Raw genomic sequence first — 23,074 nt, forward strand, 5'->3', positions numbered from 1 at the left:
CCACTGTGTTTCAGTCGATCTCGGGTGAGCCAAGAGCTCAACAGCATTTCTGAGCAAAATTGCTAGCAAAACAGACCATTCTCAGCTCCATTCACCACCCCTCCTCTAAACAATCCCTCCAGGTGAACACCAGTAGTGACATACCCTGCTGGCTCAACCCATGCTGCCTCCAACCAACAAATCTCTACCCCACACCTGACTGCGGCTAGGGCAAGGCTGCAGGACCTGTCCAAGTCCTGAAAACCTGCACCAGTCAGCTGTGTCAGATTCCACATCTTTTTAAATTCTAAATATTTGGATTTCAGGATGCACCTAAAATGCATTATAACCTTTACAGGTGAACTTAATTTGACCGTGTCTACACTTTTGAATGCACATGTCCAACTGTTCAGTGTTTCAGTACTTTTTGCATAACTTGATGTTCTCTAACAAGGTGCTTAACGGCAAAATTCACAACTGGCGTTTGATCCATAAATCGACCAATACATTTTTTGGTTCAATTAGAATTGGTATTTAAACAGTCCTCTTCATCATGCTGTTCACATTTTGACATCATGAGACCGAGACCACACCTAACAATTGATCAACAGTACCTCGCCATTGCAAGGCTTCAAAACAGGATGTTCTCAGAGGGCAGTGGCCACTGAGCTTAGTGTGTCAGAGTGTCATCAGCAGGTTGTGACAGAGATACAAAGAGACTGGAACAGTCACAGAAAGGCATAGAAGTGGATGTCTTTTGGCCACATCCCACGTTGATGACTGCTTCATTGTGAACAGTGCCCTGCGGAACCGGATGATGAATGCCACTCAACTCCAGATACATTTAAGGGAGGTGAGAGGCACCCAAGTGTCACGTCAGACAATTCGAAACCGTTTACATTAGCATGGTCTGCATGCTAGACGACCTGCAAAGGTACCTGACCACACCACCAGGCACAGGTGTCAGACCAGGGAGCATTTACGCTGGACGAGGGACCAGTAGGCCTCAGTGCTGTTCTCTGATGAAAATCAATTCATGTTGAGCAGAAATGATGGCCACCAACGATGTTGGAGACGTCAAGGAGAGCGCTATGCATCAGCCACTGTTGTTGTGGTGTTACAGTCTGGGCAGGTGTGTTTACTCAATACAGAACTGCTCTACGTCTTGTGAATGGTACAGTGACAAGCCAATACTACCTGAATAACATCATTAATCCAGTCATTGTGCCCCTGCATGAACAACACAGGCCTAATTTCTTCTTCATGGACAACATTAGGGAACGGCTGCTGGAGGCTGGGGTACCTCAAATGGAGTGGCCTGCACTTTCTCCAGACCTGAATCCCATAGAAAACCTATGTGATCAGCTGAGTCGCAATATAGAGGCTCGTAACCCTGCACCCCAGAACCTCAATGACCTGAGGACCGCACTTCAAGAAGAGTTGAATGCCATGCCTCAGCAGACAACAAGTCGACTCGTGAACAGCACGAGACGTCATTGTCAAGCTGTAATCAATGGTTAAGGGCACATAAATTATTGAGTCATTGACATTTTTTGTTGTGGTATACCCACCACTGTTGTTGGCTTTTGTTTCAATAAATTGTTTGAGATGAGGAAATCACCATTGCATGCTTCTACTTAAATGCCCTACTTTCATATTATATCACTGTAGCATGAACTTTTTACATTTTCCATAATTTTCACCCAAAAGCCAAATATCCTTAACTTTTTATGAGTGGAGATATGAGTGAGTATATGACATATATAAAATTTATTTATAAATATAAAATATTGATATATAAACATATAAATATTGTGCATCACCTGATATACCATTGAGTGCTCGATGAATGAGACCAACTAATGATACAGATGATATAAGAGCTACAGTATTTGATACTCACATAGATAAAATTAGATGGTTCATGGGTACAAAGTGTTTTGGTGAATTGCAATGTTTGGATGCTTTCATGTCTGAGACCCAAGACTAAAAAGGAAGTGATACAGTTTCTGGGGCTTGCAAGTTATTATTGCAAGTGCACTGACTGATCTAACTAAAAAAGTAGGCTCTCTGTGGGGGCCCTTTGTTTCACTTTCCCAGCTTTTCTCCCCCAGAGGGCTCAAGGCCATTCTGGCCCAGGTGCTGAAGAGGAAGTGTTGGCTATAAACAGCCATTCCCTCAGCAGCCTCTCTTTTTTTCTCTCTCAAAGTTAATAAACACCCCTGTATTTAAATTAAAATGATAATGTTTCCTATTTTAATGTGGTCCAAGTGATGGGTTATTTTGTAACTAAAACCAGTTCTAACCAGATTTTAGCTACAGTTTCTTCTCAATTACACCTATAAAATGCATCCTGTGCTTTTCTTACTACCTCTCTGGATTAAGAGTTGTCCTTCCTTAATGCTGACCATTATATTAGAGAAATATACTTCCTGTCCCAGGCCAGCCATGTAGTTCTGTATATATGATCAGAATTCTGATTAAAATTAGAGAGCGCTTGCCATATGAAGAGCATGTCCTTGTGTCTTTTTCAGCAACTCTCCCCACATCCAGAAAGGGAGCATGCAGCATGGTGTTCTATAGCTAATCTCTCCGTACAGAGAAACAAAAACAAGTGAAACAGAAAATCAAAAGCAATTTCCTTGTTTTTCCAATTTCAGAAAGAAAAATAAAATATAGCTGCAAGCAGCAATGACAGGCCCTCACACTATGGGCCATCACTACATGCATTAAAAGGGGAAATACCAAAAGGACAAGAGTGACAATTTGGGTGTACTGAAAGTGATCACAGCAATGTCCACTGATGGCAAAAAGAAAACTTCCTCTCTCTCTCTCTAAACTATATGAGGACAAAAGTGACAGTTTGGGTGTAATGAAACAGATCACAGCAATGTCCAGTGATGTCCAAAGGGACAATGACTCTCCCTCTAAACTATATCACTACTATTACTAAATTTATTGCTATATGTTATAGATTGATATACATGATGATATGATAATATTATTAATATTATACTAATATAATTTACATCATACTATTTTCTTCTCCTGAAGTGTATATACATTTTTGGTTGACTATATATTAATTGTGAAAATGAAGCCATATTGTAAAGAAATTAAAATAAAGGGGAAAGAGCCTCTAGTGGACATAGTCTAGTTACTGCAGGAGTCAGGCCATTCACAATATCACAAATTCCTTCACAGTTTCAAATCAGCCATGTCCTGACATTATTCTGACTGATTTTCAACCAAATCAGGTGAAAATAAGGGAAAACATTAGAGATTTCTAAAAGTGACACTTCCTACTGCCAGTTGGTGGTCAGCTTTCTTCTCTTAACATAAAGTTGAGGTTTAACGTACATGACACAATATACACCGAAGTTATTAGCCACTTCCTGTTTCCTTTTATTCGCCATAAGTTTAAGGGCACCTCACGGCTGAACCGTTTGATATCAAAAATCCCTTGTCAACTTTAGATCCTCAATGTCTTCAGATCATATTGGACCATATTGGATATTGGTTTGCTCAAAATCATACAAATCCCCTAGGAGGAGTATATCAAATTCCATTGGGTGCGTTTTTCAAACATCCCAAAATAAATGACTACCTGTTAAGCAGATCCCATGACAGGTGGATGAACGTCATTTAGCTCAATGAGATCTAAATGTATACTGGCTCTAATGCATATACGTGCAGGTGAAGATGAGCTGTGCAGCTATATTTCTGACAAAGTTCCAGGGGGCGCTGTGACAGCCCTGTGCCATACCCAGAGACCAGCCACACTGGACTCTCATATACCCATTTACACTCTCTATGTGAAATATTTTGGAAAATTAGGCCTTTCCAATCGTAAGATATGAGAAGATTCATTGTCTTCTATTATGTTCTCATGTAAATCATCACCATAGTAACACAATTCAAGGTATCAAAGATTCCTCCACCGTTTCACATCAGCCATGTCTTGACATTATTCTGGATGATTTTGAACCAAATGAGGTGAAAGTAAGGGAGAAAATATTAGAGATTTCAAAGTGACACTTCCTGCTGCCAGTTGGTGGCGCTATGACCGAGACTCACAGTTGTCACATCAGTGTGATCAGCTTTCAATGCTTAACATAATCCTAAGGTTTCATGTAGATCACTTAATGTACACAGAAGTTATTAGCCACTTCCTGTTTCATTTTATTCGCCATAAGTTTAAGGGCTTCTCACAGCTGAACCGTTTGAGATATCAAAAATCCCTCATCAATTTTGTATTATCAATGTCTTGAGATCATTTTAGCCTGGGTTTGGTGGCGGTTGTATCAATTCCCTAGGAGGAGTATTTCAAATTCCATTGGGTGCGTTTTGCAAAAAACTCAAAATAACTCACTTCCTGAGTTAATGACATGCAGTGTGAAAGTTGTTCAGTTCAATGAGATCCAAGTGTGTACCAAGTTGTACATGGATACGTGCAAGTGTGTATCAGCTATGCAGCAAGATTTTCCAGGGGGCGCTGTAACGGGTGTGTGCCACGCCCAGGGCCAAGCCACAGTGACGTCCTAATGGCCGCAGATTCCAACCTGTCTGCTGATTTTCAAGAGTTTTTGAGCATGTTAAGGGGTGCAAAATGCCCAGAAAGGTTGGGGAAAAAAAAAATCCTAACGAAAACAATAGGGCTTCTGCACCTACGGTGCAAGGCCTCTGGCCTTGCTCCTTCGGTGCTCGGGCCCTAATTAAGGCAAAATACACTGACTTTGAGGCCATATAGACAAGAGTGAGATAACTGACCATTGGTTAATTTATTTACAGCAACAACTTTATCCTGGTCATGGTCCTAGCAGTAGAATTTGCACCAGATACAATCCTAACTCAAGACCGATCCTGGGACCCTGCAGGTGACAATGTACACACTGTGTCACCGTGCCACGTGGGAGTTTTAATGATGAATTTGATTACATTGTATCCACAAATTGAAGTAAAGGCCATCTCGAAGGGAAAAAAATGGACTCATCCACATTATCAAGATGTGAAAAATTATAATACAGTCTCCCGAAATGGTCAACAATACATTGTGCTAGACATTAGCATAACGACCAATAGCGATGGCATGTTTATGGAGATGCAAAACCATGTAAACAGATGCGGTTCATTTTCAGGCGTTATAAACTAAACAAAGGCACCACACACCTTGTGACGTTTAAATTTATCACGTAGTTGCTTCCGCTATCGATTTTCTTTTCAAATTAGCTAACATCAGCGAGGTCGCCCAAGCCAAGAGCGTCTTTTAATTATATATATATATATATATATATACATATACATACACACACACACACACATACATACATACATACATACACATAATGATTACTTGATCACAATAATTTTAAATCATTGGACTCTGTGCGTCTTTAACAGAAAATTAAACTTCATACTTCAAAAATAATGAGTAAATTCAATCGACAGTACCCAGCTGCCAGAACCGCCGCGTGCTCTTCCCGTCTATTATCTCCCGCGTCCGCATACGCCATGGCGCATAGCGCTAAAGAAGGTGGAGACTGGAATCCCTCCTCGCCACAGAATTATGGGAAATGTATTTCAAATTAGGCAAGAGGGTAACGTAAATACTTTCTTGAAACTACATCTCCCAGATATACTCTGTACCTTCTTCTCGTGGAATACAAAGCCGTTTTTTTCAGGTCATGCGTTCCAATGATATCGAGAGGGCGTACATTTATACAGATAGTAACTAATAAGAGAGAGGAATTTCCATGGGGGCGGGTTTGTATACCTGTCAGTTAGTTTTAGAAGGGTAGAGGATCGCCGAAGAGAAAAGGCGAGATACTACTGAGACGTTTCGACGGATTCGTTTAACGACGTGGATACCTGTATTTGGGTGACATTTCAACGCTAACGCCAATTTGATGTTTTCCAGATGGATTAATGCTAATGCGCTATATCGGCCAGTCCTGTTTAAGTGTATTCATCAGGTAGGAATAATTTTTTTCATGAGTAGTTCTAGCTCGACCATCAATATGAGGTTAAACCGTGCATTTATGAAACGGTTAATGGCGATGTTGCTTCAACCATTCGCTTAAAACCCAAACTCACAGTGCTTAGTTGTACACTGGTGGTTTCAGAAAGCAAAACAGTTTGTTGTAACGTACTCGGGCAAGGGCAGATTGTCGCCTAAATAGCACATGCATAGTGCGCTGCTTTATATCATATCAATTCGCTATATGCGTTTGCGCATTTAAACTTGATTTTGACCACTTGTATTCAAATTCGTGCGAAGGCTTTATGCTGCTGCTCGTCATCAAGTAAATGATCTGGGAAAACACTGCCTTATTGGAAAGCCCTTACGTAAGGACTTCTTCATGTAGGACATCGCTATTTAACAAAGCTCTCTCCGACCGAAAGCGTGAGCAGTCATGTGTGTTTGCAGGTTAATGGATTTGATCAAATGGAAATTGCTGGGGCAGTGATCGGGTAACGTTATGAGTAACAAGCTTATTTGTTATGGCAATAGTGACGGCTTTTTGTTTTCCTCCTTTACTTAAATTCCTAGACTGATGCTTTATTTATTGTTTTGTTCTTCAGGGTTTGTCTTTTTTCTGTCCTTCGCCTTCGTTTTGCATCATAAATCTCGTCGATGGAGCAGAAATGGCCGACGTCTGTGGGCTATAACTGTTTTGTGGCAAGCTTTTCGTGTCCACCGTCGATAATCGCTAAACAACAGTGATGGGATAATAGTGTAACATTGCTGGTTTATCGGCCTTATTTGTCAGTTATCATTCACTTACACTAACCAAAATGAAGATTAAAAACCACATTTGTTGTGTGATGTGAAATTGTTGCTGTCAGACACTGTAACGTTATTTATATTCGTGTCAACTGTAGTATGTGAATAGGTCGGCGTAAAGAAAGAACCCACAAACTGGCATACTTGGTTACATTTTATTGAGCTTGTTTAGTTGACCTTGCTGTAGAAGCTTTTTAGTGTCCCTTTAGCGTCATCAGTTTGTGTGTGTGTGTGTGTGTGTGTGTGTGTGCTGCATAGCCGCCAGCATTTTGGAGCCCAGCTGCTTTCCTCTCCATTTCCACACTGAAAGCTGCTTTTCCATGTGCGGTCTTTGTTTAAACGTCAACAAATGCGCTAGAAATTTAGCTTAGCAGATTATGTTGACAATTAACCCATTTCTTCAAGATCACCGTTCTTCTGTAATCCCGGACTAGGCTTCGGGAAACTCGCTATTGTAGCTAACTGAAAGTAGGTAGCTCGAATATGGCTCGACGACAGACGGTGTTGCTGTATCACGAAAGTGTAAAATGGTACGGATTTTTTATGTAAAGGTGTCCGAGTGATTGTTGATTGTCTCCAGTGTGTCTCCATTTATCAGTTTTCCCAGCTGAACCTGCTGAACGGACTGTTGTGTGCCACAGAAATGGCGTCACCGACTGCAGCGCAGACATTACACGACCTCGCATACGAACCCCGGCTCTGCTATGCTGCTGTGTTAATGTGTCACTGTAAATTCGTAGTATGATTAAAGATTTAACGGTGATATAATCATCCTAACATCAGTCTGACATTACTGCAAAAAGTTTAGACACCGAATTTTAAAGTCCGCCGTCGGTCAGGCTGTGCGTGTTGACCGACCGCTTGGTGGTGGAAAAAATCCTCTGATTTAATATACCATTTGATATGGTATTTCATACACAGCGACAGCAAACCTCCTACATTTATCATCAAGTAAAAGCAAAAATGAATTGAAAAGAGTCTGCAGACCTCACTGACTCACTGACACTGAAAACCTAATGCAATAGTAAACAGCAGTTACAAACTTACTCATGTACATGTATGCATGATTGATCTCTCTTAAGATATAGGATGCTTTACTCTTCTGTCATAAATAAACACTTTTTTTACTTTTTAGCTGAAGAAACAGCACAGCAGTTGTGGACAGAAATGAAGGTAAGCTGATGGATGCAAAAACTTTTATCCAGTCTAGAATTAGTATGCAAAGTAAATGCAGACATCTCAAATAATGACTTATAATAAGTAATATAAGTAAACAATTTTTTCTATGATTCACACAGCCAAGTAAGGCAATAGTAGGAAAGGACATGTTTTCCTGGCAATGGTCGGTTAATGTTAGCAGTGCACTTTATCTACATGATGTTCAATGTGTAATACACAAAAAACACCTGTCTTGAGAACTGGTTGCTTTGACCTTTTATTATAGCTGCTTATTGTAGGAGTTTTGTGTACTCATGCAAGCTGACTGAACATGCTAAGTGACTGTAAGCTAAACCTGTGGTAGAAACATTTTTCGTTTAAATTGTTTTTAAAATTGCACAAAGCATCACTTGTATTAGCATTTGTTCTCAATATCTTTATTTTATTGCTCAGGGTTTAAGTGTTTTTTTTAATGACTCCCATTTATCCATGAGCAAGAGCAGGAATGCTTGCAAAGCTGATATCAGGACTGTAAATAAACCAGAGAAGTTATTAGCTGTAACTAAGCTATTAATAAAATATAAAATCTTCATGCATATGTTCTTTGTTAAATAGCAGTGAATTGTTGTACTGTACAGTGAAATATCCCTGATAAACACATTTTTGTTGCAAGGCTAGAAGCCATCACAGCTTTATCTGTTTATAATGTACAGACATGAAATGCTAAGATGGATCAGAGAACTATAAAGACATTTTTGATGCTATTATTTAGAAATGTTACCGTGAATCACTTAGAAAATGACATTTAAAGAGTGTATGCGCTGTTTTGGTCTGATTAAGCTATCCTGACATGCTACACTAGCATAGTGATTCATTTTTAACAATTTCTCTGTCCATCATCTTTGCTAGTTCACTGACAATACACAGAGTGACCCAGATTCAATGGAACAACAGAAGTCAAAGAAATACACATGAAAATGTACCAGAACATTAATTGAATATGGATTTCTAAACATAAATAATTAATGAAGCTCGTCATTGGTACAGTACAAAAACAGAATACTCAAAGTTATGGTACCCTTTGCAAGTTTATATATCTGTGTGAATTAAATCAAGTATTATCTGAAGCTGGATGTGACAGTGTTAACTGGCTGTACCCTTTCAAACACAATAGGCTTCGAAAAGCCGTCAAGAAATGAAAGATCACTTGTCCCACCAGAATAATAGTTAGTATAAGAAATATTTCTTTGTGTTTTAATTGTCACTTATTATGCATATATTTTACAGATGTGATAAAATGTTCACTTTTTACAATAATCACAATGAGGGCTTGGGGTTACAGAAAATCGATAATGTTTTTTTAAGTTGTTTGTCTAATTTTTTAATCCCTGGACAGTATGTGTCTATATTTCCCTGCCCAGCCAGGACTAAATTTAAATGTTTAGAGATCCCCTCACATGGTGGGGAAAAAGATGTTTGACTGCTACCTTTCTTCAGATATGAAATTCTTTTTTAAAGTTGCAAAATGAAGAAAAATATTGCTTACATGATTCAATTTACCAGCTAATCGGATTATTACATTGTGTGAGGCAGAAAATGCCATGCTTTGGCACTTGTGTCTTTGTGTTAGTGATTGAATTTATTTATAGAAAAAACACAAATAGTTTTGTGTTTGTTTTGTGTGGTATTTTATCAAGTTGTAATAGGTCATGGGTGGACTGTTTTTATTTCATTTAGTTTCATTATTAGGGATTCCACAAGATGAACATGATCTGGATATATTTCACAATTGATGTAATCAAAACAAACCAAATTGCAAAGTTTGCTCTGCGAAAGTCCCACAAGTAACTGAGAAAAACACAATGTGGCATTTAGTCTCTTTAATAGTGTGAGGGTGGCAGACATGAGTAGCAGTATCATTAAGTGTGGTTATTAAAATGGAGCATGTTAAGCAAGCTTGCAGAGAAATTTTCACACATGAGCAAATACTTCAGTGCTGCAAGCCCTGAGACATGCACAATTCTTTTATGCTCGCTTGCTAGTGTCATGTACCACTTTCCTCCTGTCGCAAAATACAATTTTTATCTGATTTTTAGTGACCAGTGACAAATCACTGATACTGCTCTGCATGCTCATGTCTGCCACCGTCACAGGCTCCATTAAAGATTCTATCACATCTTAAACACAAAATTCAGCACAAGCAGTCCATTGCTAGCAGCACACACCAGCGACTAACAAAAATGGCGCTAAATAAAATGTTCAATTCGATTTTATTTGTATAGCTCTTTTAACACTGGACATCGTCACAAAGCAGCTTTACAGAAATATATAAATTCTGGATCCATCCATCCATTTTCTCTACCACTTATCCAACACAGCACAAGGAGCCCACAGCCTATCCCAGGGCACAAAGTGGGGAGCCAACCCATTGTAGGGCATGCACTCATACACACTAAGGTACCCATTCACGCACTACACAATTGAGAGATGCCAATCAGCCTACAGTGCATGTCTTCGGACTGGGGAGGAATCTGGAGTACAGTGTAATACAGCATTTTTAAAAAGTTGCTCCTGTGAGCTTTGTAGCATCTGGTTCCTTTGTAGTGGCTTGCTCCAATTTGTTTTTACTGTTTGTCACAGTTATAAGGGTTCTTTGCTGATCATCATTTCTTCTGTCAACACAGTTTCTACACAATGCAAGGTTTATATGGCAGAAAATCTAGTATTGCTCAAATGCATTTTTATCTAGAATAAAGTATGCAGTAGTTTGCATACCAATCCCCAAATACTGGTGATAGAAAAATACATAGGCTATATACAGTATAAAATGTTATCAGCATAAATGATTATTGTAGCCTGGGTTTTAGCTATAGGCTTTCTCAAACTAAATTTAAAGTGTAGTTTACAGTGTTGCTGTGGGGTAAATGGTAATTACACTGTTATTAAATACAAGCAATTTTTTAATTCTAATTTACACTGAAAATGACAGGTCACTTTCTCTATGGAGATAGAGCCAAATATATACTCAGATGATTGGCCCACTGAACATCAACTTATTTGAAGATGTTTTAATGCCTGGGTGATTCTCACGAAATCTTGGTTTTAAAAATTTCAAACATGAAAATTTTGCTTAAATTAACTTTTTTTCCCAGACAGCAACAAAGTCTGGAATATTTGTGAACATTAATTTAAAAATGTTTACTTACCATTTAACACCTTTTTGAACATAATTTCCAAAATAAGTCCTAAAAAATCTCATTACCGTAACACTGTAATGTGTTAACACAACATTAACACTGATAGAAAAGCAAATACATTTTCACAGTTTTAAAAATTATTTTAAAAATGGATTATTAATAGTCATGCACAGTTACTTGAAGTTCTGAAATAATATTTATTTTTAATTTAACAGTTTTTAAAATTTTGACTGATTTCTCTCATTACTGCAACACTGTCCACAATTTACAACCATTCTTTTTATATTTCGATGAAACCTGGCATTTTAAGATTTGTACATGCATTTAAAATCAGAGTACTATATTTCTATTAATTAAATTAACATCTAATAAACATGAGTTTCTGTAATGATATATACGTTTAGTAATGAGGTTAGTTATTTCGGTAATGATAATAACTATACTAGTCTGAGATTTATATTGAAACTTGTATACAAGTCTGAGATAATGCAGAAAGAAACAGATAGTATTTGAACAATCATGCATTCAAGTTCAAAACAGTTTTATTGTGTAGTGCTTCAAAAATACAAAAGCCAAAAATAAAAAAAAATAAGAAAAACATTAAAACAGGAATAAACAGGACAACATTTCAATGTTTACCTAAATAACTTGAACCATTTTACCATGGCACTAAAAAATACCTGACCACTGTCTTTTTTTCTTTTCATGTTGCTTCTTAGTCAGCTCTTCAGTTTTCTTTATTTTGCCAGTTTGTTTTCGTTTTTGATTCCTGGAAGTGGAAAGAAAACATTACATTAAATTAGTCTCATAACATGGGGGAAAAACATTTTATGTATACATCTTCATATAGTATAGACTTGATGCTTACAATGTGTGTGTGTGTGTACTATACTGGGCCTGAATTTGTGGGGTGGGGTAGAGCTTAATTTTAGTCTTTGAAATGAATTGAAAAGTAAAGTAAACAAGAAAATAAAAAATAAAAAAATTACTAACAGAAGAACAAATAACTGTTTATTTATTATGTAATTAAATTACTAAATTATAACAAATTTATTAGGCTGCTGTCACATTAAGAATCACACGACCTACATGCCTTAGTGTGGCGGGAATTTCCCACAGTATGAACAGTACACTAAGTCCAGCACCAAAGTCCTGTTATAGTAGTGGCTAAAGGGGTGTGTGTGTGTGTGTGTGTGTATACTCTCATGTACATTTCCTAACACTGTAGGGTGTTTATTGCTAATTACACCTGCTGTAACATCTCCAAACCTAACCTCTCTCTCCCTCTTCTGCACTTTTTTCCCTGAACTTTGTCACCCTGACCTTTGCTAAAGCTTTTTTTTCACACTTGCTGATTGTCTAATGAAACAAATCATAAAGCAAAATATCAACATTTAGGAAATTTGAAATTAATACTAAATTCATAAGAGATATTTAAAGTTCTCTTTACCACAACTGGCCTTAAATGGTTTTGGTGTATGAGAATGGTGTTGCGGAGGATGAGGTGCCTCAGGATATTTTGCTAACAATAGAGAAGCCATGATGGCTTTACTAATTTTTTCTCAGTGCATGTAATAAGACCTCAATAAAGTACATTTTCATAAAAAAATTGTAAATTGTAAAAATTTTCGAAATGTAGAAAACTTCCTGTTTCAGTAATGATAATCAAAAAGTCGTGTTAACATTCTGACAATAGAATATTTAACATTTAACTGGAAAGATATAAAAAGATGATCTTACATGGTCACCATCTTGAAGTAACTGTCTCATGTGCTCCATCACTCATAATCAAACTTTATTTACATTCTGTATGTGTGTTTAAACAGTCCTCAAAAAGTGTTGCAGAGGATGAGAACATCAAGCATGGACACATCATTTTCCTAATTTTTTTCATTATTATTATTATACATGAATATTCAGTAAAAAAAATTGTCATCTAGAATAATCTAGTAGAACATCCATTTATTTTTTTTCTAAATTTTTTTATGTTAATTTGCTTAAATTAAATCATAACACGCATTCAGACACAGCCGGACTCGTTGCAGTAATGAGAATTTCAGCAGAAAATGCAGTAAAATAGAAAAATAACTCATTCTCATGTTGAAATTACACATTGTGCAAGGTAGAGAACAGTATTGTCTTTATTCCGATGCTTTTTTATATTACTAAATTATACTTTTTTTAATTTAAAATCATTAGTGCCGTGGTGTTTCAGTGGTCTCGTAAGAATCACCCGCCTAGGAAGGCATGCATGATCAAGTTAAGACCATCTACACAAAAACAGAAGTCTTCATTGTTGCAAAAGCCTTCATTACGTAGCAAATGATAGTTTTTGCCTTCAGTCAATGGACTGAACACTGAAACATCATACAAATGTTACCTTTTGTAAAAGGTAATCTTTGATGTACCTGCTGACTAAATATTTACAGATGAACTTTTTCTTGTCGGTGTATGTATTATACACACAAACTAATTTATATTAGGATATTATATATGCTAATTTTGTGTAGGTCCAGTTCTGATGCTTGCGTGGCCATTGTAGGTGCTTTTGGTGGTGGGTAAGGTCAGCATTGGCACTCTGGCCGGTCTGAGGCTACGCAGCCCCATACGTAGGAAGCTGCGATGCACTGTGTTCTGACACCATTCTAGCACAGCTAGCATGAACATTTTCAGCCATTTGTGCTATTATAGATCTTCTGTGGAATTGGCTTTGACAGGACCTGCCATTTGGTGATGCTCTGACTCACTGGATAGTGCAGGTATTAGTGACAACTATATACTGTTAAGTAGTGCTAAATGTGTTGAGAGGATCTTCAGGATGAGCACAAGGGTCATTTTTGATTTTATTCAATTTTTGTGCACTTTTTTACTATATTGGATGAGACCGTGGAGTATAAATTGTAGTTTTTTGGCTACCCATATGAAACCATCCTTAGGATATCTGTGTGGTACCATTCACTGTTTTTGTGATATAATACATGTATATTTTGAATAAATGTAAATAAATGTACATCAAGGTTTGGAGGCCTGCATGATTTTAGTGTACACTAGTGTATACTAGAAATGTTTTTGCACTTTTAATGCAAAAGTTTAAAAAATTATGATATGCATAGATGTTGATTTCACATCGCTTTGTGAGATCTGATCATGTTACTGTTTTATAGGCAACATTTTTTTTGTTCCAAAATATTATCATCTTTGTTGGTGATGGTGGTTGGTCAAGTTCAAGTATAACCTAATTTCATCCATATACAGCTCTGGAAAAAAATAAGAGACCACTGCAAAATAATCAGTTTCTTATGTTTTTTTCTTACAGGTGCATGTATTGGTGAGATGAACAGTTTTGTTTCATTTTAAATTCAAAATATAACTATTGTTATTAGAGGAAATGACAATGCATCAAAATAACCCAAGATCATGCAGTATTTGCAGAGCTTTAATAACTCAAAACAAAATGCAAATAATTTGTAAACAAATTGTGTTAATGCTTTGGCTAAATAACATTAAGAAATCAGTATTTGGTGGAATAACCCCGATTTTGCATGCGTTTTGGCATGCTCTCCACCAGTTTTTCACATTGGTGTTGGGTAAATTTATACCACTCTTTTTGCAAAAAAGCAAACAGCTCAGCTTTGTTTGATGGTTTGTGACCATCCATCTTCCTCTTGATTCCTCACATTCCAGAGGTTTTCAATAGGGTTCAAATCTGGAGATTGGGCAGTGGACTCTTATTTTTTTCCAGAGCTGTATGTTCCGCAGTGTGTATCCTACATAGGGTTACACAGAGCTGCTCCCATCATGAGTTGCATTATCAAAAAAGATTAGTAAGCCTGTTCTAGAAGCAGCTATGCAAGCTCAAGTCATGAAGCTACCTCCGTCATGCTTGACTGATGAATTTGTTATAGATTTGCCTTTTTTATTTCTCCACACTTTGGCCTTTCCATTACTTTGGTAGAGATTTGTCTTGGTTCCAGAACTTTTGTGGCCATGCTCTGTATTTTTTACATTTCTCTGTAAAATTTTCACCTTCTCTACCTGTCTCACAGATAGGGCTGGGTATCGTTCAAAAATTTCCGATATCGATACTGATGCCGATACCTTGACTTCCATACCAGTTCCTGAACGATACCAATTTTATGAAATCCATTTTAACAAAAGTACATTACACATTACCTCAGAGAAACTTGGTTTTATTTTTATTATAAGACTCTCCTGAGCCACTCCAAAAGGAAACAAAAAAGCACAAATGAACAAAATGTAACCAACACAACACACAACCCTAACCCCAATACACCGTTTTAAGTTAATACATGTTGCTTACTACTGCTTAAGATCTTTAAATAACTCATCAGTCGTTCTTCAAAAAAATTAGCATGTCTGCTTTTTCAGGAGACAGACAAGCTCGCTCCTGACTAATAATGTCCCCAGCAGTAGAAAATTTACCTTTAACAATAAAGTTTGTGACTGCTCTGTGGCATTCATATTGCTTTTCTTCTTCATTTTTCCTTTTTCTGCCAGTGTGAACGGATTAACACTTAATGGTCTCCTAAATCCAGGGTCAGCAGGAGCAGAGGCTATAACATTAATGTAAGGGGAGAGGGAGAAAATAAAACTGTTAATGCAGTCAACCTTAAGGATAAGCACGCTTTAACAACATAAATACTTTAAAGTGAGTTAAACGTTATCAGTTTTTATTAACCTTAACATTTTTAGCATAGATTTAGCTATCTATCTATATCCATCCAAACAAAATCTAACGTTACATTGGTTACTATATAACGTTAGTACGAAGTCACCGCGCACAGAAAGAAACATAAATAGATGCATGTAGCACTACAAGTTAGCCAACTTTGTTTGCTTGTTTGCTAAAAGTTAAGCTTACCTGTCGGAGTCCCAGTCATAACACCGCTGTCTTCATCGGTAGTTTTGGAGGAGGGCTCGTGTGGTGGGCATGTCGAAGAAGGCTCTGGGGCAGAAAAACACTGAGAGGATGACCGCATCGGCTGTCTTCTTGCAGTCGAAGATGGAGCAACTTTCTGCTCTTATGTTTATTCCGTGCACGATTAGTGCTTCATCAGATTTGACATGTTGTTGGTCTTGGCAGCAATTATTTTGTTGCAAATGTTGCATCGCACACTTTTGTCATCGAGCTTCGTGAAATGCAGCCATACTTTCGAGCTTTTCCACATGTTTTAAACATGTCGGGGTTAGGATGATTACACACAACAGCCTCACATGTGAACCGTGTCTCTGGGCATAACTGGTGGCTTCGCTAGAGCCAATCACCAGCGTTTGATTTAGGCATGTCAAGCATGCTGCATGCTTATTGGCTCACTGACAGGATTAAACTGACAAGATTAAACCCTTAGGTGTCGAAATTTGGTACCGAATGAAAAGACATTTTTCGATACTCTATAGTATTGAGGCAATTCGGTCGGTGCTTAAAAAGTATCGAATTCGATACCCAGCCCTACTCACAGATGTAGATTGGGACTTATTCCTCCTCCTACGATCAGTAATCATCTCTGTGGTCTTGTCTGCATTCATGCTACCTCTCTACTGTATGATGTTTCCTCTCCACCAGTGTTCAGTCCATTGACTGTGGTGTCATAAGAGGCTCATTTGTGAGTGGGTCTTGGTGGTTATGGCTCCCTGGCTCCTCTGCCAGTGTTCTGTGAAGTGCTGCTGGCCTTGCCACATGTGCAGTGGTGTAATGTCCCTCCAGCCTTGGTCTGTAATGTTTCTTAGCCTGTCTGATTGCTTTGTGTAGGTTGTATCTGGCCTTTTTTGTTTTCTCTGTGTCATCTGAGATTGCAGTGGAATGAGCACAAAGCATGGCCCACATCTTGCAATGGTTTCAAGGTTGATCATTGGGATAGGTCTTACATTGTTTTGTGGGAATAATGGTCTCAGTGCGTGTGCTCCAAGTCCACAGTCAACTCTCAGAGCAGCAGTTTTGAACACCCTGGTTTGTACTCTCAAAATTGGTGCTGAAGCACCTTCAAGATTCAAGAAGCTTTATTGTCATTTCAACCACATATAGCTGCCGCAGTACATAGTGAAATGAAACAACGTTTCTCCAGGACCTGGTGCTACATAAACATACAACAACAAAGAGTTCAGCACAAAAAAACAACACCACAGAGCTAGGACAGAAGTTTGTCTTAGCCACGTAAAGTGCACAGTGTGCAGCTAGGTTCAAACAGAGCATAGTCAAGACAGTGCAAAAGACAATAAATACAAGAAAGACAACACAAAAGAACACAGGACACTTAGAACCGAAAAAGAAAGAAAGGAACATGTGTGATGGAATGTAAGTGAAATAAAAAAAGATAAAATGAAATGATGTAAAAAAGTATTGCAAAATTATTGTGCAAAAATACACAGCAGCGGTTGAGGTAGTGCAAATAGAAATAAACATAAATATGACTATAGCAGCAGATGACAGGTAGAGGTAGTGCAATAAGTAATGAACAATATAAATTATGTGTGTGCATGTGTTTGCGCGTCCACACAGTCAAGAGAGAGAGTGTGTGTATCTGTGTGTGAGAGAGACAGAGAGTTGTATACAGTTCAGTCCTGAGTGAGAGTGTGTGTGTTCAGTCCTGGGTGTTGAGGAGCCTGATGGCTTGAGGAAAGAAACTGTTACACAGTCTGGTTGTGAGGGCCCGAATGCTCCGGTACCTCTTTCCAGATGGCAGGAGGGTGAAGAGTGTGTGTGAGGGGTGTGTGGGGTCAGCCACAATGCTGTTAGCTTTGCGGATGCAGCGTGTGGTGTAAATGTCCGTGATAGAGGGGAGAGAGACTCCAATGATCTTTTCAGCTGTCCTCACTATCCGCTGAAGGGTCTTGCGATCCGAGACGGTGCATTTCCCAAACCAGGCAGTGATGCAGCTGCTCAGGATGCTCTCGGTGGTCGCTCTGTAGAACACAGTCAGGATGGGGGAAGGGAGATGGGCTTTCCTCAGCCTCCTCAGGAAGTAGAGGCGCTGCTGGGCTGCTGAGCTGGTGTTGAGTGACCAGGTGAAGTTCTCCGCCAGATGGACACCAAGGAATTTGGTGCTCTTGATGATCTCCACCGAGGATCCGTCGATGAACAGCGGAGAATGGTCACTCATCTTTTTGGTCTTGTCGACGTTCAGGGAGAGGTTGTTGGCTCTGCACCAGGCTGTTAGATGTTGCACCTCCTCTCTGTATGCTGACTCGTCGTTCTTGTTGATGAGACCCACCACGGTCGTGTCATCGGCGAACTTGACGATGTGGTTGGAGCTGTGCATTGCTCCACAGTCGTGAGTCAGCAGAGTGAACAGCAATGGACTGAGCACACAGCCCTGAGGAGCTCCAGTGCTCCGTGTGGTGGTGCTGGAGATACTGTTCCCGATCCAGACTGACTGAGGTCTCCCAGTCAGGAAATCCAGGATCCAGTTGCAGAGAGAGGTATTCAGGCCCAGGAGACTCAGCTTCTCAATCAGCTGCTGAGGGATGATTGTGTTGAATGCTGAACTGAAATCTATGAACAGCATACGTACGTAGGAGTCCTTACAGTCCAGGTGTGTGAGGGCCAGATGGAGGGTTGTGGTGATGGCGTTGTCCGTGGAGCAGTTAGGACAATACGCAAACTGCAAGGGGTCCAGCAAGGGTGGTAGCTGTGACTTGATGTGTCTCATGACGAGCCTCTCGAAGCATTCCATCATGTTTGGTGTGAGTGCGACGGGACGGTAGTCATTGAGGCAGGAAACCGTAGACTACATTGGCACAGGGACGATGGCCGTTGTCTTGAGGCACATTGGGATGAAGGAGCTGCTCAGCAAGATGTTGAAGATGTCAGTGAAGACATCTGCTAGCTGCTCTGCACACTCCCTGAGAACTCTGCCAGGAATGTTGTCTGGTCCAGCAGACTTCCGTGGGTTAACTCTGCTTAGAGTTCTCCTCATGTCAGCTGGGGTGAGACAGAGCACTAGGTCATTAGGAGGAGGGATGGTCTTCCTTGCTGTTGTGTTGTTGTGTGCCTCAAACCGAGCGTAGAAGTCGTTCAGCGCGTCTGGAAGGGAGGCATCACTGTCACAGGCAGGTGAAGTTGTCCTGTAGTTGGTGATCGCCTGGATGCCCTGCCACATGCAGGGAGTCTCTGCTGTTCTGGAAGTGGCCGTGGATTCTCTGGGTGTGCGCGTGCTTCGCCTCTCTGATGGCTCAGGACAGTTTGGCCCTTGCAATTTTTAAGGCCGCCCTGTCCCCTGAACTGAAAGCAGAGTCTCTCGACTTCAGGAGAGCACACACTTTCGCAGTCATCCACAGCTTCTGGTTGGGGCGTGTGGTGATGGTCTTGGAGACGGTGACGTCATCGATGCACTTCCCGATGTAGCCGGTCACTGATGCCGTGTACTTCTTTCAAGTCAATAGAGTCGCCGTTGGTTGCAGCCTCCCTAAACATGTCCCAGTCAGTGCACTCAAAACAGTCCTGAAGAGCAGAGATGGCTCCTGCTGGCCAGGTTTTAACCTGTTTCAGAACCGGTTTAGAGCGTCTGACGAGTGGTCTGTATGCTGGAATCAACATAACAGAGATGTGGTCTGAGTAGCCGAGGTGGGGGCGGGGCACCGCATGATACGTGCCAGGAATGTTTGTGTAAACAACATCCAGCGTGTTCGTCTCTCGCGTAGCAAAGTCCACATACTGATAGAATTTAGGGAGCACTGTTCTGAGATTTGCATGATTGAAATCTCCGGCGATGATAAACAGTCCGTCGGGGTGAGCATTCTGCAGTTCGCTAATAGCTCCGTACAGCTCACACAGAGCCTCCTTAGCATTAGCGCGGGGTGGAATGTACACGCCGATAATGAAAGTAGTGGTGAATTCCCGGGGTAAATAAAAAGGTCTACATCTAACAGTCACAAACTCCACTAGCGATGAGCAATAATTAGACACAAGCACAGTCCTTACACCATTCCGTGTTGATGTAAACACACACCGCCACCGCGAGTCTTACCGCACAGAGCTGCATTCCTGTCGGCACGAAACACGGTTAGCCCGGCTAGCTGAATGGCGGCGTCCGGAACTCTGTCGCTGAGCCACGTCTCTGTGAAAACAAAGACGCAGCAGTCTCTGAACTCACACCGTGTAGTTCGCTGGAGACAGATGTAGTCCAGTTTATTATCCAGTGAGCAGACGTTGGACAAGATGATGGAAGGGAGTGCCGGCCGGCTAGGGTTGGTTGTTAGCCTAGCACGGACACCCGCCCATTTACCGCGCTTCCGCTTCCTCGAACACCGCTTGCGACGTCCTCTCTCCCGGCCACCGGCATCAGGCGACGCCGAGGACTGAAGGCCTGGACTTCGCAGCAACCCGAGTTCGCGAAGTTTGCAGAGTACTTCATCATGCAAGTTAGTAACTGCATGATTTCTGTACTGTAATATCGTCTGGCGGTCATATACATGAACACCACTGTCTTTGGCGTCCATGCACTTTTAATTTCGCGCTAAAACAAAAAGAAAGCACCATTTTGGTTCCGGAGTGGCCGCTGCGTGCTACTGCCGCGCCGCCATCTTGGACTATGACCTACTCTGACCTACTCTGATTCTTCAGTCCACACTTTAACAGTTTTACTTACTGGGTGCATTGCTTGAGTTGTGTGTAGGCTGAGTAGAGGAACACTCAGATGTGGTCTGACTGTACAAGTGTGGCTGGGGCATAGACATGTGGATGTCTTTCACGTTGCTGTACACTTGGTCGAGAATGTTATTCTTCCTTGTTGGGAGGTACACATGTTGGTGGAACATGGGGAGGATGTTCCTGAGGTTGCAGTGTTTAAAATCGCCAGCTACAATGAACACAGCATCTGGATGTGCAGTTTCCTGCCTGCTGATGGCGTCATGTAGAATCTTCAGCACGGTCATGTGATCGACCTCCGGTGGATTGAAACAACTAGCAGAAACACATCACCGAATTCCTTTGGCAGATAAAAGGGTCTGCACTTCACCATTAAGGGTTCAAGGTCTGCTAAACAGTGCTTTTCAACAACATATACATCCCTACACCATCTGTTGTTAACATACATGCAGACACAAGACACCATCTCTGGTTTTTCCTGAGGCTTATGTGCAGTCTCCATGGAGAATGGTGTATGTGGGCAGGAGAGCTGATTTCTTTTGTTATCAGGATCCACACCTGTGTTGCGTTTAGTGCCTCATACAGCTCCATCAGCAGGCTAACTTTATTTTTTTACAGAACCAGAGGGAGATATTGTAAGAACATCGCAGCATCACTTATTGCTAAGATGTACTTTGCAACCTTTTTTTTATCCTGCTGCTGTTGCTATTCCATCTATGCAACAACCAATAAAGGACTTAGAGTCCAGCCCTCAGTGGGTTAATAATTTTGATTTCCAATTACCATTGTCACACTATTTTGTTCTCAACAAATTACATAATGTAACAAATATGTAAAGTTTCTATATATATGGATATAATTCACCAAAGCAGACCAGGGGACTCAGAAGTAGTGTTCAGCAGGAATGTTTTATTGGAGATCAGAACACACTGCGGTGGTACTGTAGTCACCAAGTCCAGTGAAAAGAAGCTTGTGTTACAGTTTTGAAGGCCTTGAGTGGGCAGGCCTTGAAGGTATGACAATACAAAAACCTTGAGGTGACACTTGCAGAAAACATTGAAATCCTCGATTTCATTTGACCACCAACTGTGAGCTGGTTCAAAATGATTATTAAAAGAGAAATGTTTGTTACAGTGGATTCTAGGATGACCTCAAAATACACTACTCACAAAAAGTTAAAGATATTTGGCTTTTGGGTGAAATTTATGGAAAATGTAAAAAATTCACGCTACACTGATATTATATCATGAAAGTAGGGCATTTAAGTAGAAGCATGCAATGGTGATTTCCTCATCTCAAACAATTTATTGAATTTATTGAACAAAAGCCAACAACAGTGGTGGGTATACCACAACAAAAAATGTCATTGTCTCAATAATTTTTCATGTGCCCTTGACCATCAGTTTCAGCTTGACAGCGAGGTCTCATGCTGTTCACGAGTCGAATTATTGTCTGCTGAGGCATGGCATTCCACTCTTCTTGAAGGGCGGCCCTCGGGTCATTGAGGTTTTGGGGTGCAGGGTTACGAGCCTCTACATGGCGACTCAGCTAATCCCACAGCTGAGATTCAGATCTGGAGAAAGTGCAGGCCACTCCATTTGAGGTACCCCAGCCTCCAGCAGCCGTTCCCTAATGATGTGACCTCGATGAGCTGGAGCATTGTCTTCCATGAAGATGAAATTAGGCCTGTGTTGTTCATGCAGGGGCAAAATGACTGGATTAATGATGTTATTCAGGTAGTATTGGCTTGTCACTGTACCATTCACAAGATGTAGGACAGTTCTGTATTGAGTAGACACCTGCCCAGACTGTAACATTTACATTACATTTACATTTCTGGCATTTGGCAGACGCTCTTATCCAGAGTGACATACAAAAGTGCTTTAAGTCTCTATCACTGAATACATTAACACTGGTTCAATAGATTACAGACTTAGGATACCATTAGCCTAAAATTGGATGTTTTTTCCCTTTTTTTTAAACCTATAACAATACATAAACAGGGAAAGATAAGAGCTAGTTTATGTGCTTCAGGAAAATCTAGGTCTTAAGACGTCATTTGAAGACAGTCAGAGATTCTGCTGTGCGGACATCTGGGGAAGTTCATTCCACCACCTCGGTGCCAGGACAGAGAACAGTCTAGATGAATACCTAACTTTTGCTCTCAGAGATGGTGGGACCAGTCGGGCAGTGCTAGTGGATTGGAGAGAGCGAGGTGCAGTGAGAGGAGTAATAAGATCTTTGAGGTAAGATGGTCCTGGTCCATTCTTGGCTTTGTAGGCAAGCGTCAGTGCTTTGAATCTGATGCATGCAGCTACTGGAAGCCAGTGGAGGGAACGCAGCAGTGGGGTG

General features: G+C 40.3%; 2 protein-coding genes across 12 annotated transcripts in view; one reads left to right on the plus strand and one right to left on the minus strand.

Annotated features, from left to right (window-relative positions):
* Positions 1-5,542, minus strand: part of ggps1 (geranylgeranyl diphosphate synthase 1) — a 28,745-nt gene extending 23,203 nt beyond the window's left edge. For 2 of the 5 annotated variants that reach the window (XM_058382715.1, XM_058382705.1), the window contains exon 1: positions 5,397-5,471. Coding sequence is in view for 1 of the 5 variants with exons in the window: in XM_058382697.1 (XP_058238680.1) it covers positions 5,431-5,492 (62 nt within the window). In the remaining 4 variants the exon portion in view is untranslated. Of the gene's footprint in view, positions 1-5,396 lie in introns of all 5 variants that reach the window. The other 3 variants (XM_058382726.1, XM_058382697.1, XM_058382735.1) reach the window with 3 other exon arrangements.
* Positions 5,543-5,743: 201 nt separating this feature from the next.
* The window catches only part of arid4b (AT-rich interaction domain 4B), a 123,144-nt gene continuing 105,813 nt past the window's right edge, over positions 5,744-23,074 (plus strand). For 6 of the 7 annotated variants that reach the window (XM_058384367.1, XM_058384395.1, XM_058384376.1 and 3 more), the window contains exons 1-2: positions 5,745-5,951; positions 7,899-7,936. In XM_058384367.1, coding sequence (XP_058240350.1) covers positions 7,931-7,936 — 6 coding nt within the window. In that variant the 5' untranslated portion in view covers positions 5,745-5,951; positions 7,899-7,930. Of the gene's footprint in view, positions 5,952-7,898; positions 7,937-23,074 lie in introns of all 7 variants that reach the window. The other variant, XR_009204036.1, reaches the window with a different exon arrangement.

Source organism: Hemibagrus wyckioides, linkage group LG03 (assembly GCF_019097595.1).
Source record: "Hemibagrus wyckioides isolate EC202008001 linkage group LG03, SWU_Hwy_1.0, whole genome shotgun sequence".
In the NCBI taxonomy this organism is placed as follows: domain Eukaryota; kingdom Metazoa; phylum Chordata; class Actinopteri; order Siluriformes; family Bagridae; genus Hemibagrus; species Hemibagrus wyckioides.